This window comes from Schistocerca nitens, chromosome 9 (assembly GCF_023898315.1).
Source record: "Schistocerca nitens isolate TAMUIC-IGC-003100 chromosome 9, iqSchNite1.1, whole genome shotgun sequence".
In the NCBI taxonomy this organism is placed as follows: Eukaryota; Metazoa; Arthropoda; class Insecta; order Orthoptera; family Acrididae; genus Schistocerca; species Schistocerca nitens.
The window spans coordinates 17,049,806-17,070,713 of NC_064622.1; the positions used below are offsets into that span (position 1 = coordinate 17,049,806).

The window sequence follows — 20,908 nt, forward strand, 5'->3', positions numbered from 1 at the left end:
TATTCACCTACTGTTTCCTTCTCTCCCTTTCCCTACTGTCGAATTACAGTCACCCATGACTATTAAATTTTCGTCTCCCTTCACTACCTGAATAATTTCTTTTATCTCATCATACATTTCATCAATTTCTTCGTCATCTGCAGAGCTAGTTGGCATATAAACTTGTACTACTGTAGTAGCCATGGGCTTCGTATCTATCTTGGCCACTATAATACGTTCACTATGCTGTTTGTAGTAGCTTACACGCACTCCTATTTTTTTATTCATTATTAAACCTATTCCTGCATTACCCCTATTTGATTTTGTATTTATAACCCTGTATTCACCTGACCAGAAGTCTTGTTCCTCCTGCCACCGAACTTCACTAATTCCCACTATATCTAACCTTAACCTATCCATTTCCCTTTTTAAATTTTCTAACCTACCTGTCCGATTAAGGGATCTGACATTCCACGCTCCGATCCGTAGAATGCCAGTTTTCTTTCTCCTGATAACGATAATGTAGGTAGAGAAATAAAAATTGATACACCTGCTTGAAAGTACATGGGGTTTTATTGAAACCAAAAAATGTGCACAAAATGACCAACAGATGACGCTTCACGTGATTCAAAGAGAGTAGTTATCATAACAATTCATTTTTAGGATAGACGATGCTGTTTATAACAAATATTCATCATATCGGGCGTCATCCATCAACGATGCCAGTAGTCTAGGGACAATGGTGTGAACAGCACTGTACAGCATATCAGTAGGTATAGTGAGAAAGTGCCGCCGGATGTTGTTTGTCTTTTGGTATGCCTAATGCGGTCCGACGATCGTGGTACACGTGCGACTTAAGGTAGCCCCACAGCCAATAGTCAGACGTACTGAGGTGGTCTGGGAACCTGGGAGGCGAAGCTTGATGGAAATGGCGGCTCAGCACGCGAACCCCGCCAAACGATGTGAGCAAGAAATAATTCACGCGTGTAACAATGTGGGATGGAGCGCCATGCTGCATAAAAGTCATACCTCCCAGCACGTGTTTATCTGCCAGGCTAGGGATGATGCGATTCTGTAACACATCGGCGTACCTCGCACCAATCACCCTGAAAGTTTGAAAAGCAGTACCCCACATTTCCTCGAAGAAAAAGGGTCAAATCCCGATTGATGTGGTAACTACACGTCATACTGTGGCTTTCTCGTCATGCATCAAGGTTTCCACGACAGTTCTAGGATTTTCATTAGCCCAAATTCTGCAGCTGTGGGTGTTGACAGACCGTCGGAATGTGAAATGGGCTTCGATGGTCCACGACACGTTAGACAGCTATTTCTCGGGTGCCCGCACTGCAAATGCTCTCCGTGTCACAAAATAGATGGCTAACAGTTGTGGATGACGCTGGATTGTGTACGGATAGCATTGGAGAGTACGGCTTAGTGCTCGGTGAACAGTAGAGCGTGGAATGCAGGTGCGACTTGACGACGCGGAGATGAACCCGCGAAATTCTTCCTGAAGTGTCCGAGCAGCAGCAACACTTGCATCTGGTCACCCACTACAGGGCCGATCGTCCAAACACCCTGTGGTTTCGAGCTTCGTGACCATTTTCTTCACAGCAACACTTGTCACAAGACCTTTACCCGTTAGAATACTGTTGTTATGGCGATATAATTGTAAAGGTGCAGTAGCGGATTCTCCATCCTGAAGTGAATTTTCACTAACAGTGCCTTTTCTGGTAAAGTCAACACGCCGCTATTGCTGAGGCATATGACTCCCTCTTTCACTGCAAAAAAAAAAAAAAAAAAAAAAAAAAAAAAATGTTCAAATGTGTGTGAAATCTTATGGGACTTAACTGCTAAGGTCGTCATTCCCTAAGCTTACACACTACTTAACCTAAATTACGCTAAGGACAAACACACTCACCCACACCCGAGGGAGGACTCGAACCTCCGCCGGGATCAGCCGCACAGTCCATGACAGCAGCGCCCCTGACCGCTCGGCTACTCCCGTGCGGCCTTTCGTTGCAGCTCACGTCATACACGATTCTCATGCGGTGTTGTCGTCAGCGCCATATGTCGTCCTGTTTTTTTTTTTTTTCCTTGCGCTCGTTTTTCCTTTCAATATAATCCCATGTTATTTCAGGCACGTGTCTGAATTTTTTCCTCTTTACCTGCATTATTCCGTGAATTAGTGCTTTCCCAAATGTTAACGGTCTTTTCGGTGACCCTGTGCTACAAGAATGTAATCTATTCGTACACACATCGACAAAAGTCTGGCATCACCCAATATATCGTGCCGATGTGTTGTTATTCTCACTGTTCCTGTAACGATCGGAACGTCACCGTTGATACTGTTTGTAACAAGCACACAGTTACCACGATTAGAGCGCCGCACTCGAATGGACTGCAGCAGTTCAGCTGAAAGTAAACCGCCAGTAGCGAAGCGTTAGAGTCGTCTGTGGAACAATAGAGCGAGCGTACATCGTGCCGCGAAGGGACGAATGATCGACTTCGCATCATCACGTTACACACAGTTTGCATTAAATAAATGAAATGATTAAAATAAAAACAGTACTATATTGGTCGCTCAGAGTTGGTGCGGAGACAGAAGTTCTAAAAGTATTTTTTTTTTAAATTGCCATAACACTACCAAAATGAAAACTGAGAGCAATGTTACGCTCATGCATTTCAGTCGACAGCCTTTAGTTTAGAGAGTTTGTGTGGTTAACAGCATTTGCGAAGCGTACCGTCGATGACGAGGCGGGGGCGAAGAATGGGAGAGGAATCAAAGGAAGCCTCCGAGAAAGCGAACAAGAAACCCAAATCTGGGAGACCTTACCGGGATTTGAACCGAGGTACTCTCAGATGAGAGTCCAGCATCGTACTACTACGCTACCTCTCTCAGTACTGTGTTGTTGTCCCCATGTACAGTTTTAATTAATCAGTTTTAACTTAAATATTGTCTTGTGTGACAAACTAACTGAAGAAAAGTATTGTGGCCTCTCGCTTCGATTAATACAGCTCAAAAGTCTCAAAAAACGGTCCATGAGAAGTATATAAAATCGAACGCTGCAGCGAGGCTTGGCGGCATTAGTTGACGGGAGCCGTGCGCCGGAAAAGCTGTTGTCTCAGGTGAGAATAACAGATGGCTTCGAATGCTAATAAACGCTAGCAGTGTTAGGTATGGTCTCTGACATTGAAACCAAAAGCGAAAACATGAACCACGAGATGATAAATGGTATAATGGAGAGGGGTAATTCATGGCTATGAATAGAAAAAGAAAAATTAAATTACTTTTATTTTTTAGTCGAAAGTATATTAAACTGTACGTCAGAAGCGACCTTTAATATGTTAAAACTTAATTTAAAGAAAAAACAACCCTGTAGCCAGGAAACAATCGAACAGATATGAATCGAATGACGCTATAGATATTATAACGTCAAGAACCGTGAAGTCAGGGGGTTTGCTGTGTTCAACATAAGGTCCCATAAACCTCAAATTTTCCTATCTGCAGTCCACACTGCCTTTTGTCTGGTGAAAGGTGCCTCATCACAATTTGGTCAGGCTGGCTATCGCAGCACTCACTCACACCTACACCAACTACTCCCCCGTCCTCAAACACACACTTGTGTGGTGAGTACGAACTATGCAAAGAGCAGTGGCGGCTCGTGAGTATACATTCTGTGTGTTCACAAATATTTAGATTCAGATAAATCTGAGAACGTGAGATTAATAGCACCTGCTGTATAACATTTACGATTATCAACAAGTTTATACAACTACAGGCACTGCCAGTAATAATAAGAACAGTAATAATAACTACATGGCAAGCACCCGTATCATCTAACACAGCCACACATCGATCAAGACGTATCTAACATATGGCTAAGAAATGGCAATATATACAGTGAGACGGAAGGATTCATGATTGCAATACAGGATCAACAATAAACACCAGATATTACAGCAAGCATATTATTAAAGATCCCAATACCACAACAGATAAATGGAGACTTTGCAAACAACAAATAGAAACAGTAGATCACATCACAAGCGGATGTACAATACTAGCAAATACAGGACACCCCAGAAGACATGACAATGTAGCAAAGATAATACATCAACAACTTGCCATACAACATAAACTAATAAAAGAGCAACACAAAATGTACTGGAGAATGATGAATACAAATTATACTGGAACAGAGCCATTATAACAGATAAAACAACACCACATAACAAACCTGACATCATACTCACCAATGAAAAGAAGAAATTAACACAACTAATCGAAATATCCATACCCAATACAACAAATATACAGAACAGGAGAAAAAATTGAAAAATACATCCAACTGGCTGAGGAAGTCAAAGACATGTGGCATCAGGATAAAGTTGACATCATACCAATTATACTATCAACTACAGGAGTCATACCACACAATATCCACCAGTACATCAACGCAATACAGCTACAACCAAACATATATACAACTACAGAAATCTGTAATTATTGATACATGTTCAATTACCCGAAAGTTCCTAAATGCAATGTAACATATACCGTACAGTTAAAAGGAAGTCACGCCTGATCAAGGTCCGCGTCACTTTCCATTTTTAACCAGACATAACGTCTGAGACAGGAAAAGAATAATAATAATAAGACGCGTAACTTACCTGACAAAAGAAAGAATTGTTCTTGCCGATTTTTGTTGTCTTGTACAGAATTAAGTACAGTTTATGGCGATAACGAAATTATGTGTAAGATTTCGCAAGACTCTTTCGCATTTTTTGTATAAATGAGAGCTTTCGCGCTTTCCTACACACACGTACAAGATCCCTGACAGAAGTATTAGTTCACGAATGTACCTCCGGGCTGAAAATAAGATACTCTTGCGCTGCATTCACAGAACAACCTGTGCTAACTGTACACTTCCTTGATAAATGTTCGCCTGTAGTCACGCTTATTTGATTTCGTCACTCTCAATCAAAGGATCTGTTCTCAGAGGTCCCAGTTCCTTTCCGGCTAACTTTTCGTGGCAATTTATTTCTCTGTTTCCAGAATGAGATTTTCACTCTGCAGCGGATTTTGCGCTGATACGAAACTACCTGGCAGATTAAAGCTGTATGCCGAAGCGAGACTCGAATTCGGGATCTTTGCCTTTCGCGGGCAACTGCTCTATCGACTGAGCTACGCAAGCACGACGCGTCCTCATGGCTTTACTTTTTGTTAGCGTTTAAAATAGATTTAACATAGTTCATGTTTACACTGCACACGAAAGCCGATTCCCGCACAGTAGACAACTAACTCCAAACACAAACAGCCCATTGTGGAAATGATTAAACTCAGGTAGTAATGTCTACCAACAAGGACTAGAATACAAATGAGGCGCAGAAATCCATTATGGCCTAAAGCACACCGCCGTCGATCCCATATTTAAGTGAACATCAGAGAAACCAGTGATACAGCTTTTCGTGAATTTTCATATACAAAATGTGGGCCTACAGCACAGACAAACCTGACTCCTCATAAGATCAACATATTTCAGAAGCATGAGTAAATGCTACAATCTCACAATTGAGAGTGACATGCTTTAGGCCCTTATAATTCCCAGCGCCTCCAATGGATTACTGTACAACGAAATTCATAACTTAATGTACTATAACTCATTCAGAAACGCACAAATTTGGTTTATAGTCAGTACAACTTTAACGTATACTAACGTCCCATGTAATGTTACTACAGTATACAGGGTGTTACAAAAAGATACGGCCAAACTTTCAGGAAACATTCCTCACACACAAAGAAAGAAAATATGTTATGTGGACATGTGTCCGGAAATGCTTACTTTCCATGTTAGAGCTCATTTTATTACTTCTCTTCAAATCACATTAACCATGGAATGGAAACACACAGCAACAGAACGTACCAGCGTGACTTCAAACACTTTGTTACAGGAAATGTTCAAAATGTCCTCCGTTAGCGAGGATACATGCATCCACCCTCTGTCGCATGGAATCCCTGATTCGCTGATGCAGCCCTGGAAAATGGCGTATTGTATCACAGCCGTCCACAATACGAGCACGAAGAGTCTCTACATTTGGTACCGGGGTTGCGTATACAAGAGCTTTCAAATGCCCCCATAAATGAAAGCAAGAGGGTTGAGGTCAGGAGAGCGTGGAGGCCGTGGAATTGGTCCGCCTCTACCAATCCATCGGTCACTGAATCTGTTGTAGAGAAGCGTACGAACACTTCGACTGAAATGTGCAGGAGCTCCATCGTGCATGAACCACATGTTGTGTCGTACTTGTAAAGGCACATGTTCTAGCAGCACAGGTAGAGTATCCCGTATGAAATCATGATAACGTGCTGCATTGAGCGTAGGTGGAAGAACATGGGGCCCAATCAAGACATCACCAACAATGCCTGCCCAAACGTTCACAGAAAATCTGTGTTGATGGCGTGATTGCACAATTGCGTGCGGATTCTCGTCAGCCCACACGTGTTGATTGTGAAAATTTACAATTTAATCACGTTGGAATGAAGCCTCATCCGTAAAGAGAACATTTGCACTGAAATGAGGATTGACACATTGTTGCATGAAGCATTCGCAGAAGTGTACCCGTGGAAGCCAATCAGCTGCTGATAGTGCCTGCACACGCTGTACATGGTACGGAAACAACTGGTTCTCCCGTAGCACTCTCCATACAGTGACGTGGTCAACGTTACCTTGTAAAGCAGCAACTTCTCTGGCGCTGACATTAGGGTTATCGTCAACTGCACGAAGAATTGCCTCGTCCATTGCAGGTGTCCTCGTCGTTCTAGGTCTTCCCCAGTCGCGAGTCATAGGCTGCAATGTTCCGTGCTCCCTAAGACGCCGATCAATTGCTTCGAACGTCTTCCTGTCGGGACACCTTCGTACTGGAAATCTGTCTCGATACAAACGTACCGCGCCACGGCTATTGCCCCGTGCTAATCCATACATCAAATGGGCATCTGCCAACTCCGCATTTGTAAACATTGCACTGACTGCAAAACCACGTTCGTGATGAACACTAACCTGTTGGTACAATGTACTGATGTGCTTGATGCTAGTACTGTAGAGCAATGAGTCGCATGTCAACACAAGCACCGAAGTCGACATTACCTTCCTTCAATTAGGCCAACTGGCGGTGAATCGAGGAAGTACAGTACATACTGACGAAACTAAAATGAGCTCTAACATGGAAATTAAGCGTTTCCGGACACATGTCCACATAACATCTTTTCTTTATTTGTGTGTGAGGAATGCTTCCTGAAAGTTTGGCCGTACCTTTTTGTAATACCCTGTATAGTGAGTGAATTAGCATATCTGAGGAGTGTGCTATCATCCAGCAGGATTTATGCCGAGTGAATGTGCTAACACCTGGTGCAATTGACGTAAACTTGTAGTTGAGCGCCGAGGACTAGATGTTCACAGCGTGATCCTTGCAGGTTGTTTATCAAATCCGAATGTATTTGGCCCATAAGGCAATTACGTCGCACGAGTCGCGCATGCGCAAAAGCTCCTTAAACCGTGCGCAAGTGAAGGTGTGCTCATGACCCCGTTGCCAAGTTTCACGGAGTCTAGAGGAGCAGTGGCACGCGGTAGATTGTTAAGTGCCCTGTCTTTCAGACTGCCGCATCTATGTTACTTTTAACAGAATTCAAAGAAATATAACAAATAAATCCGCAACGTGTTGAAAGTTAAATTGTTCACATACTCTCGTGTTGATACACAGCAACAGCCACTGGGCGCCGCCCGGTTGGCCGAGCGGTTCTAGGCGCTACAGTCTGGAACCGTGCGACTGCTCCGTTCGCAGGTTCGAATCCTTCCTTGGGCATGGATGTGTGTGATGTCCTTAGGTTAGTTAGGTTTAAGTAGTTCTAAGTTCTAGGCGACTGATGACCTCAGATGTTAAGTCCCATAGTGCTCAGAGCCATTTGAACCAGCCACTGGTAAGGGAACTGCAGTGGCTCTGGATTGCACGCGGTACATTTATGCAGCTTTTCAACAGTAACACCAGTCTCAGTGTACCAATCCATTGTCGTGCTGTCCCAGATTACTGCTAGTGTCCACGACTTTTCACCAGTTTGAGGACTCACACAGTGGGAGTTACGAGCGCCGCGCACGCCTCGCTTTTCCAGATGCGAGCCATCCAGGTGGCGCTGCTGGCCTGCGCGCTCTCCGGCCTGGACGCTGCCAACTTCCTGGCCTTCTTCCCGATCCACAGCCGCAGCCATTGGGGCCTCGGACAGTCTTACCTGAAGGCGCTGCACGCCAGGGGCCACAGCATCACCGTCGTCACCTCCTACCAGAGCGACGGCCACACCGAGAACTGGAGCGAAGTGGTAGTTCCCGATGCGTTAGGCACTTTCCGCTCAGGTTAGTACAGTTGTCTGTTACAAGAATTATACATTCTATTAGTTCAGCGCCCATTGCTTCGCTCACGTTGACTGTGGGTATGTAGAGATATTTTTTGTTTTCCTTTAATCGAATTTCTATGTTGTTCACAAATTGCAACATCTTCCAAACATTGCACGCTAAATAATGCCATAGAGGCATCGCCTTTTCTCAAAGTGCTTCCAACCAAAATGGAATTCTAGTAATTAGAGTGGAAGGCATTTGTTAATCCTCCCTTTTCCCCCCAGGGGGTCCACAACTCTTTTGTGGATACGTGCGTAGCGAGCACGGGACCCCGAGCTAATGTGGCCCTCCTTCCTTTCCGGGCTGCATACCTTCCTTTTCCGCATCCTTCCCTATCCCCATCTTCGCCCCCCCCTCCCCTCACCTCTGGCTCTTTCCTTCCCTTTCTCCCCCTCTGGGAGTATGGTTTGTGCCTACGTCCGGAGACGGACGCTCGTAAATGTAACGCATTCTTCGTCTTCTCTGCTTGTCTGTCTTCATCCTTCCTTTGTCCTTCTCTTTTCCTTACCTCTTCTCTTTACCCTTTTCTCCGTTGCGGCGTTTGAGACCTCTCTTCTTTCCTTTTCCTTTCTTTGTTTTTCCCTTTCTCTTTCTTCCTCCCTGTGCGTGTCTGAAGGCCGACCCACGCATTTTTGTGCGTAGCCGGTGATGGGGTAACGCGTAATTCCCCGCCCCGGGTAGACAGGTAAGACACGTGCGTACCCCCTGGTAATGGCCAGGCCCAGGGAGGGGTGATTACCCGAGCTGATACCTTCCGAAAATGCCGATTGGTCCCTCCGTCCGTTTGTCGGGAGGTGTGACCTGAGGTGTGAACAATCACCTAAGGCGGGAGTGCCCTCAGAGAGGGCCCCCACAAGGGAGGAGCGCGCCATCGGAAACGCCGGTAATCATGGGGGATTCTTCCACAATGGTTTCCTCACCTTCCACTATGTCTGCTCACAAGCGTAAGTTCACTGAGTCTCAGCCACAGTCAGTTCTTCCACCGTTGCCACAGTTCCTTGTTGTTTCTCGGTCTGACGCAGGTCACGACTTCTCCACGGTCAACCCTTTCATTATTCAGAAAGGTGTCGACAAAATTGCAGGTCCTGTAAAGTCTTGTTCCAGATTACGGAATGGCACCTTGTTGTTAGAAACAGTCAGTGCCCTCCAGGCACAAAAATTGCTGCGTACTTCACTGCACCACACCTTCCCTGTCCGGGTTGAAGCGCACCGCACTTTAAATTCCTCGCATGGAGTCGTTTATACACGCTCCCTCGATGGATTGTCTGACGAAGAAATTCAGCACTACCTGTCTGACCAGGGTGTAACGGCTGTTCATAGAGTTATGAAAAGGGTTGACATGAACATCATTCCAGCCCGCACTGTCTTCTTGACATTTGACAAAGTTCAACTCCCATCGAAAATCAAAGCATGCTATGAGATAATTTCCGTTCGCCCTTACGTCCCAAACCCTACGTGTTGCTATCGGTGTCAGCGGTTCAATCACACCAGCCAGTCCTGTTCCAATCCGGCCAAATGTGTTACGTGTGGCAAGGATGCCCATGAGGGTGCTTGTCCACCTCCATCCCCTTGCTGCATCAACTGTATGGGTGACCACGATGCTTCCTCTCGAGATTGCCCCATTTTTAAAGACGAAAAGCTCATCCAGGAAATCAGAGTGAAGGAAAAGGTGTCGACGTTTGCTGCTCGAAAATTATTCGCCAGTAGACAGCCCACCGTGCCTCAGACAGGAAAATACAGCACTGTCCTTGCTTCTCCTCGGCCAACAAAGGAGGCGGCCACGCAGACTTGCGACCTCACCTTTAGTACCACGGTCGTCAGATCGGCCAGCGCCAAGATCGCCCGTTCAACCTCACCACTTTCGCCTGCCCACTCTATGGCTCACCCTTCATCGGGTTCTGCAAAATCTCGAGCCCAAAAGTCAGACACCAAGACTTCGAAAAAAGAGCATACTCGTGAAGATTTTTTACGTACCCCAACTTCACAACCATCGGTTCCTCCTCCATCTAAACATCATATTTCCAAGAAGGCTACAAAGAAACCCAGTTCCTCTCCTTCTCCGCCAAGGCGTGCCCCATCTACAGCACCACCTGGCGGAAATCGCCCTCGGCCGTCTTCTGTGTCGCCGAGGCGCACTGCTGGCGGCCGATCGCTGGTGGCAGGAGCTGCTCCTGAACAACCTATGGATCAGGATCTTCTGCCTTCGGCTGAATGCCATTCCATGCTGTCGGTCGCAAGCTCTGAGCAGTCGTTGAGTTGACAGCAACCTTGGTCACATTCCTCCATTTTCTGTTCACCCTATGTCCTTTATCCACTGGAATATCCGCGGCATTCGAGCCAATCGGGATGAATTGTCGATTCTCTTACGATCCTACTCGCCGGTCATCTTCTGTCTTCAGGAAACAAAGCTGCGTCCCCATAACCGCTTTGTTCTCCCCCATTTTCAGTCCGTCTGATTTGATCTCGCCTCTGTTGAAGGCACTCCAGCCCATGGAGGACTCATGATTCTTCTCCATGATACTCTCCATTATCACCCAATCCACTTAAACACTTCCTTCCAAGCTGTCGCTGTCCATCTTTCCCTTTCTGGATATACCTTTTCTCTTTGTACTGTATACATTCGCCGGCCGCGGTGGTCTAGCGGTTCTAGGCGCGCAGTACGGAACCGCGCGACTGCTACGGTCGCAGGTTCGAATCCTGCCTCGGGCATGGATGTGTGTGATGTCCTTAGGTTAGTTAGGTTTAAGTAGTTCTAAGTTCTAGGGGACTGATGACCACAGATGTTAAGTCCCATAGTGCTCAGAGCCATTTGAACCATTTTTGTATACATTCCATCGTCCACACCAATGGCACGAGCTGATCTCCTTCATCTTCTTTGTCAGCTTCCACCCCCCTATTTGCTGGTTGGGGACTTCAATGCCCACCACCCGCTTTGGGGATCTCCACATCCTTGTCCACGTGGCTCACTATTGCTAGACGTCTTCCACCAAGCGGATCTAGTTTGCCTCAACACTGGGGTCCCTACATTTTTGTCTGCCTCCACGACAAATTTCTCTCACTTGGACCTTTCGGTCGGTACTGTTCCGCTAGCTCGGCGCTTCGAATGGTTCGCCCTTGACGATACACACTCGAGTGACCACTTTCCATGTGTCCTTAGACTGCAGCCTCAACTGCCATGTATGCGCCCGCGACGCTGGAAGTTTGCCCAAGCCGATTGGACACTTTTTTCGTCTCCAGCGACATTCGATGACCGTCACTTTCGCAGCGTCGACTATGAGGTCACACATATTACCGACGTTATTCTTACAGCTGCGGAACGTTCAATACCACGCACCACCGAATTGCCCCGGCGCCCCCCAGTTCCTTGGTGGAACGAGGCATGCCGTGACGCAATACGTGAGCGGCGACGTGCTCTTCTCGTTTTCCGCCACCATCCTACTTTGGCCAACTGTATCCGTTATAAGCAGTTCCGTGCGCGATGCCGTCGCGTCATCCGCGATAGCAAGAAGGCAAGCTGGAAATTCTTTATTAGCTCATTTAACACCTTCACTCCCTCCTCGGAAGTTTGGAGTCGGCTTCGGCGGTTATCAGGCGCGCCTAGTTTCTCCCCGGTCTCTGGGCTCACTGTTGCGCATGATACATTAGTGGACCCCGTCGCAATTTCTAACTCATTGGGTCAACACTTTGCTGAGATTTCGAGCTCTTCAAATTACCCGCCAGCGTTTCTCCCGAAGAAACGTGCCGCGGAAGTGCGACCTCTTGCTTTCTCCTCTTTAAATCGCGAAAGCTACAATACTGTTTTCTCCATGCGGGTACTCCAACATGCACTCTCTTCTTCTCGCTCCTCCGCCCCAGGACCGGATGGTATCCACGTCCAAATGTTGCTACATTTACCAACCCATAGTCTGCGTTACCTCCTTCGCCTTTTTAGTCGAATTTGAACCGACAGTACTTTTCCCAGACGATGGCGGGAAGCTATCGTCGTTCCTGTTCCGAAACCTGGAAAGGACAAACATCTCCCCTCTAGCTATCGCCCCATTTATCTCACGAGTAGTGTATGTAAGGTTTTGGAGCGTATGGTGAATTGCCGTTTAGCTTGGTGGCTGGAGTCCCGCAGTCTTTTAACACCTGCCCAATGCGGATTCCGAAAGCATCGTTCTGCAGTTGACCATCTTGTTGCTCTCTCCACTTATATCATGAACAATTTTCTCCGGAAACGCCAAACAGTAGCAATATTTTTTGATCAGGAGAGAGCATACGATACCTGTTGGAGGACAGGCATCCTCCGCAAACTGTTCTCTTGGGGCTTTCGAGGTCGGCTGCCCCTTTTTCTTCGCGAATTTATGGCAGAGCGCACATTTAGAGTGCGGGTGAACACTACTCTCTCCCGTACTTTCTCCCAAGAAAACGGGGTACCCCAGGGCTCCGTGCTGAGTGTTGTACTGTTTGCCATTGCCATAAATCCAATTATGGATTGTCTCCTTCCTGATGTCTCGGGCTCCCTCTTTGTGGACGATTTTGCGATCTACTACAGCTCTCAACGGACCAGCCTTCTTGAACGACGTCTTCAAGGATGTCTCGATCGCCTCCACTCTTGGAGCATCGAAACCGGCTTCCGTTTTTCTCCCAGTAAGACCGTTTGTGTTAATTTTTGGCAACGTAAGGAGTTTCTTCCACCCTCCTTACATCTAGGACCTGTCAACCTTCCGTTTTCGGACGTCGCTAAATTCTTGGGTCTTACGTTTGACAGAAAACTCTGCTGGTCCTCCCACGTTTCCTATCTTTCGGCTCGCTGTCTGCGATCCCTCAACACCCTCCGTGTCCTGAATGGTACCTCCTGGGGAGCGGACCGAGTGGTCCTTCTCCGCCTCTATCGCGCCTTAGTGCGCTCGAAATTGGACTATGAAAGCATAGTTTACTCCTCTGCTCGGCCGTCTATTCTTCGTCGTCTCGACTCTATCCACCACCGTGGATTACGTTTAGTGTCTGGAGCTTTTTACACCCGCCCTGTGGAAAGCCTTTATGCTGAGACTGCTGAACCTCCGCTGTCCAATCGGCAAGCAGTCCTTCTGAGTCGTTATGCTAGCCATCTGTCTTCCATGCGTGCTAATCCGGCCCATGACATTTTTTTCGACGCCTCCTTTGATGTAGGGTATGCAGACCGCCGCTCCTCCCTACTACCCCCGGGAGTCCGCTTCCGTCAACTGCACCATTCTCTTTCCTTCCACTTTCCTAAAACCTTCTTGACAACTTGGGGTACAGCACCGCCATGGCTCCGTCCCCGGATCTGCCTGCTCCGTGACCTTTGTCAGTTTCCCAAGGATGGTACCCCTTCACTTGTTTATCGTGGGGCATTTTCTGCTCTATGTGCACAAATGAAGGAAGCCACATTTATTTACACTGATGGCTCGAAAACATCGTTAGGTGTAGGGAGTGCCTATATTGTTGGCGACACCCCAAATCAATTTCGGCTTCCCGACCAGTGTTCGGTTTATACTGCGGAGCTTTACGCTGTTCTCCACGCTGTCCACTACATCCGCCGCCATCAGCGGATACAGTACGTTATCTGCTCAGATTCTCTCAGCTCTCTCCTCAGTCTCCGAGCTCTTTACCCTGTCCACCCTCTGGTCCACCGGATTCAGGACTGTCTGCGCTTGCTCCACCTGGGGGGCGTCTCGGTGGCGTTCCTCTGGCTCCCGGGACACGTTGGTATATGTGGAAATGAGGCGGCCGATATAGCGGCCAAGGCTGCAGTCTCTCTTCCTCGGCCAGCTATTCAATCGATTCCCTTCGCCGATCTACGGAGCGTTTTCTGTCGTCGTGTTGTTCTTTTATGGCACGCACATTGGTCGACGCTTCCCCATAATAAATTGCGGGACGTGAAAGCTCTTCCCTGTGCTTGGACCTCTTCCTCCCGAACGCGTCGTCGGGAGGAGGTAATTTTAACTCGACTCCGGATAGGACACTGTCTTTTTAGCCATCGACATCTTTTAAGCGACGATCCTCCCCCACTCTGTCCCCACTGCTCTCAGCTTTGGACGGTAAGACACCTTTTAATTGAGTGCCCCTATTTTACTCCGTTACGCGCCCGTCTACAGCTGTCGCCTGATATATCGTCAATTTTAGCAGATGACACGCCCTCGGCCGATCGCGTTCTCGAGTTTATTAGTGCCAGTGAAATGACGTCAGTCATTTGAAGCTTTTTTTGGGGCAACCAACCCCTTTCTGTAGTGGATTTTTAAGCCTTCCTTCTGCTTTTAGTTTCTCCAATTTTTTGAGTTTCGTTCCCATTGCTGCTGGTTTCCATTTTCGATTTTTCACTGTTTCCTAAGTCACGGACCGGGCGCTAATGACCATAGCAGTTTTGCGCCCCAAAACCAAAACAAAAAAACAAAAAAAATCCTACCTTTTGAGTTTTTATTGTGATATGTTCATAGAAACTTTCAATACCTAAAACATATTTCTTTAGAAGGCAAATACAATTGACTTTAAAAATGTTGTAATATAACGTAATATTTTCACAAAAATTTTCATCAGTATTTCACCCCCTTAGGGGTTGAATGCCCAAAAACATTGAAACACGGTTTTTTTAATTTCTAACGACAAGTCAAATACCAATTTTCATAGACGTAGCTTCAATAATGTTTTAGTAGCTCTTTAATAATTATTTGTTTTCAAAGAAACTTTCACCAACTATTTAACTCAGATAGGGCTTAAATTTCCAAAAAATGCTGAAACACGTATTTCTTTTTTTTTCTGACTGAGAAACTAAATACCAATTTTCGTAGTTCTAGCTTCAAAATTGATTTAATAGCGACATATGAGGATCGTTCAATACGTAATGTCCCATGTTTTTTTCTCAGAACATATTTATTGTTAAGAGTCAGAATTTGCTGACAATATACATCAAAATGTCTTGCCCGTGTCCTATTTTTCTACATAGTCTCCATCACGTTCTATGGCCATACGCCGACGTCGTGGAAGAGCATGTATTCGCTGCTTGTAAAACTCTTGTCCTGTAGGCGTAGCCATGTTTTCACTGCGTGAATGACACTCTCGTCATCTTCAAACTGTGTTCCCCATAGAGAATCTTTAAGCAGCCCAAAGAGATGGTCGGCACGAAAAATAGCATCCGCACGATTCAGCACGCCTGGAGCAGTGGCTGTGACAGGACGTCCCGAGCGTGCCTGACCGTGGAACTGTGTTTTTGCATTTCCTACCCATCGCCCAACTGTACTCCTGTCAACTGCAGCATCGCCATACACTGCACACAAACGGTTATGGATGTTCACCACGGTTTGTTTTTCCGCATACAAGAACTCAATAACAGCCTGAGCCGGCCGCGGTGGCCGTGCGGTTCTAGGCGCTGCAGTCCGGAACCGCGGGACTGCTACGGTAGCAGGTTCGAATCCTGCCTCGGGCATGGGTGTGTGTGATGTCCTTAGGTTAGTTAGGTTTAAGTAGTTCTAAGTTCTAGGGGACTGATGACCACAGATGTTAAGTCCCATAGTGCTCAGAGCCATTTGAACCATTTTTTTTTAATAACAGCCCACTCCTTGTAACATGAGTCATATGCAGACGCCATTTTGACGCCTTACTACGGCTCTGCCATCTGCAACAACGCACAGAACAAACATCAAATGTGAAGCACGAACAAGGACGTTTGTTCATGTACATTAATGGCTTTTAAAAGAAATGTGGGGCATTACTCATTGAACGACCTTCGTATTTTCAAAAAACATCTCATACGTAATTTTACCCGCTTTGAGGCGGAATTTCGGAAAGTTCCGTCTCAAACGATGCCTTCAGTGTAACATCGCCGCCCTCTTCAACTTCCAAGTTTCTATCCTTAGCGGACTGGGCTGGGCGATGATGAATGAGTCAGCACATTTCGTTTCATACACATAGATGAATCCCGTCAACAAAAATCTCCAGGGTGGCCAAACAAATCAAAGACGTGCATTTTCTCCAATTCAACACAATAGAATGGCGTTAAACTGTAGAATATTACACTCTTATGCTGCTGATATGGATTGTAACTACGACGAAGTAGATTAGACTCAAAACTCCCCTTGAAGATACTTTCTGGTGAAGTAGAAGGAGTCACACAAGGGAAAACTCTCATAAAATACACTGTAAGAGTTTCGATTTAAGAATACCAGTAACAATACCAATGCCTTTAGAAAGACAATATCCTGCCACTCTGTTTCTTCCCCTAACGCCAACAAACCCACTGTCACTACAAACCAGACTCCAATCAACAATCCCTTTATCACCCAACAGACTATCTGATCTAAAATATCCAGACATCCATTACTGAGCTTTAATATAGGATGTGTCCACAGTTTGCCTTTATGACGGCTTCAGCTCTGCTGGGAACACTCACAGTGAGGTGTCTGAATCCCTGTGGAAGGATGGCAGCCCATTCTTCCTCAAGAACTGAAACCAGAGAAGATAGTGACGTTGGACACTGGGGTGAAACTGACGTTCTAACTGATCTGCAAGATGTTTCACTGCATTCAAATAGCGACTCTTGGCAGGCTCGTACATTTGAGGATCGTTATTGTCCACAAACTACTTCCTCACATATGCAGTTTTATGACAGGGTGCATTCTAATTCTGATACAGTCATTGCCTCTGAACTGCTCCTCTACAGTACGCAGTACACAGTACTGGTAAATGCGTTTGTATCCTTCCGCATTTAGAGTTTTGTTAAGTGCAGAAAGGGGATCACACCCTAACCACGAGAAATACCCCCATACCGTAACACCACCTCCTCCGTACTTCACTGTTGCAGCTACACGTGATGGCTGGTAACATTCTCCTCATATTCGCCAAAACCAAACCCTTCCATCAGATTGCCACAGGATGTACTGATATTCCTCACACCAAAATTATCAATTCTTTTTTTTATTCACTGTCCTCTGGCATCACTCATTTCGCCACCTCAAGTGTTGCTTAGCTTTGACTACAAAAATGTGTGGGTTATAGGGAGGTGCCTGATCACTGTACCTCATCCCTTTTAACTCCCTATGAACGGTCACTGTGCTAGATGGACTGATTGGAGCACTTTGGTATTCACAAACACGTGACTGATTGCTTCTTACGACTTCATGTGATTTTTCTTTTACAACCACTCCCGCTAACCCACGGTCTCCGTCCATCAGTACATAAGGACTGGCTGGTCATGGTTTGGGTGTGGTTGTTCCTTTGGGTTTCCAGTTCACAGTCGCATCACCAACAGTTCACTTGGGGACCTTTAGAAGGGTTGAAATGTGCCTGATGGATTTGTTACAATCCAATCTACTGTTTATGCTTCTCTGCTGGCAACACAGTACACCCCACCTCATTTTGTACTGGTGAGTTTGCCTTTAGTGACATCTAGCAGTCAATTTTGCATTACATAAAAGTCTCCAAATACTTTTGATCAGGTAGTGTACTAATCTGAATGGTCACTGACAAACTGTGGACATCTGCAAGTTCAATCATTGCTGAACATGTTGCGCATAATGCCACCAATGGTATCAATGATGTTGTGATGTATATCGTCTTCACTTAATAGGCGGTCAGGTTTGTCATTAACTAGTTTGCCGGTGGCCGTTCGTGCAGCTGCACAGAAGGTTAATTGTCGTACCGACCTGCTTCAGTATCAGTCTCATTCAGATTTTTCCTCCCCTCCTCCACCACAACTACATTACCAAACTGCACACGAGGGGAATGTTCCTCCAGTGCACCCTCCACTCTCACAAACTCCCTGCCCTAAACTTCCTCAAGTCTCCATACCCAGCTCTTTTCGCAGTTAGTTATACAAATTGATCCCCATATAATAGGGGCTATTGTCTGCCCCTTTCATGTTGTACATTCTGAGGTTATAGTCCATCTCTCACTGAGCCATAAATAGTATAGCTTAGCCTAGGTGACTATACCACTTTATTTAGGTATGTACAGCGGTGTAAACAACTTCTTTCTTGTTAACCCCTCTTTACATGATTCATTGTAGCTCAAGTACAATAGAATCTTTGCAGCCGTTTTTGAATGATGAATACTCCATTTATATTCTTGGCTGCAGCACATCTCCATTCCTCAGTCCTATATGTGAAGTGTGGGCACACTAATACAAAATAAACCATTCACATTTGCTCATAATTGAGAATGTATGGCATATTTCTTCATTGACTAAACAGATTTGTGTTACGTACGACCAGTTTGACGTTCCAAAGATAGGTGCCTATCTAACATTACACAAGGGATGGCAGTTGTGTAATGTGGGAGAGTATTTTCCATGTACGTGGTAAAGCCTCATGTGCGTCATGGGTCATGCCAAATGGCTAGCACTTCAGGTCTTTGTTGGCTTATCTCAGGTTTAATGGACCAGGTTTTTCCAAACTGTGGACTAGCCAGGGCTGCCAACCCTCTGTAACTGTAGGCTCTGGGCATGCTTGAGAGACACACCATTTTGCATGGTGTGTCACAGGTGACAGGACTCATGTCTCAACCACACACAGATAGTAAAAATGGTACCAGCTTCCACAAGAAAAGCTCCAGTGTGAAGGTGTGTTGCATACAAATGGCACGAGTGACTGTTGAGGGAAAACCATTTGACCTTTTAATCTATGTTCTGTTTCAGACACCAGTTATGTCATTTCTTTAAACATTTGTTCCACCATGCTATGCTTCCATGATAAAACACTGCCACACTTTAAAATAGATCATAATATTCCTCTCTACTCTCTCATGATCACCGAGCGAGGTGGCGCAGTGGTAGCACACTGGACTCGCATTCGGGAGGACGACGGTTCAATCCCGCGTCCGGCCACCCTGATTTAGGTTTTCCGTGATTTCCCTAAATCGCTCCATGCAAATGCTGGGTTGGTTCCTCTGAAAGGGCACGGCCGACTTCCTTCCCCATCCTTCACTAATCCGATGAGACCGATGACCTCGCTGTTTGGTCTCTTCCCCCAAAACAACCCCAACAACCCATCTCTCATGATCCACTTCCTCTCTCACACCTCAGTCTGCCATATTCACACCTTGGTCTGCCATATTAGAAAATGGAAAGAATCCCAACAGAAAATAAAAATAAAATAAATAGTATTTAGTTACAAGCAGTGTTCCTCACAAACTGATAAGACACAATATAACATCAAAAAATAAACAAATTGCATAACTGTACTTACTCTTGTCACATGCAAACAGTTGTCAACAATTTAGTCTTCAAAATACGTCAACTTGCTCTCAATATTTTAACACCTCTGAAAACATCCTTCATGGTTGTGGTCAACTCATATCTTCCTAAATTATTCTGCAAAAGACAGTAAAATCCGTTATTCTGTGAAAAAAAATGTATTCTGGTCTAGACAGTAGTTGTGACCAACCCTGAAAATCTCAGTGGTAGAATCTGCATGCGCCATCACACCTGATATGTGTTCCGCCTACTGACTGCTTTCTTGCCCAGGAAAATGAGTTAGCACTATTTACTTAACTTTTCTCTCAATGACCTTGTAGAAGTTGAAATGGCATAGTTAGTATCTCCAGGTTTGCAGTCACAGATTTGCAGGATTTGGAGTAATGGGTTTTGTGATATAAATTGCAAAAAATTAAGAAAAGGCAGTTGGTTTCAGTAATCTTCATGCTTTATTTGTTGCTTCTTGCTCCATTTGCTTGCACAACATTTTAACTTATGCAGAAATTATAAAACATGTCTCTCTCTCAACATAACCTGACAAGCAACCCCTTTCTCCTATTTTCTGTGCCAAACATGATGACCCTCAAAAGTCAACATAATTTTTACATATGGTCTTCTTTGTACAGGAAACTGATAATTGTTCAAATGTAGGTTAAATATTGAACAGATATTACCTCCACTTCCATGTAACAATCACATTTTGTATAAATACAATTTAGCATTCCTGTTTTCAACAGTTAAAAAATAATTGTTGTGATGGTTGTTGTGGATACTTGTATCGACAAAATTACAATTTAATGTTCTCTTGTTTCTGAACATTGCTTATCAAGTTTTAAATATTATTTCAGGGTCACAAAAATCCAAACAGTTTTTCTTAACTACATACATGGGAATTAACTTTGCATCACTCCTGTAATCCTACTAGCTCAGTCTCTGCTAATCCATTGTCCCCACACTCTCCACTGAACAGTTACCTCTTATTCTGTCCTTTCACCTGCTCTCAGTCCATCCCCCTATGCCATGTTTATTGTGTGCTGCATCCCACAGGCTCTGGTGCAGATGTGTCGCAAGCCGTCCCTCTCCCACACTCCTAGTACAGAGATGTGCTGCCTCCCTTCAAGCTGCTCCCTCCTCAACTTCACCTACCACTTCCCATAAATTTGTCCCTTTACCCAACCTGCCCAACACAACCCCCACCTCACTCCACATTCTTACATGCAACGCAGGCATTGTGTGGTCTGTCAGCGCAGTGTAAGTGGACAGGTGTGAATGTGTGTGTGTGCGTGTGTGTGTGTGTGTGTGT

The 20,908-nt window shown here is 45.5% G+C and overlaps 1 protein-coding gene across 1 annotated transcript in view; it reads left to right on the forward strand.

Annotated features, from left to right (window-relative positions):
* Window positions 1-20,908, forward strand: part of LOC126202994 (UDP-glycosyltransferase UGT5-like) — a 141,806-nt gene that overhangs the window by 49,088 nt on the left and 71,810 nt on the right. The window contains exon 2 of the mRNA XM_049937191.1: window positions 8,141-8,378. Within this exon, the coding sequence (XP_049793148.1) occupies window positions 8,141-8,378 (238 nt within the window). The remainder of the gene's footprint in view (window positions 1-8,140; window positions 8,379-20,908) is intronic.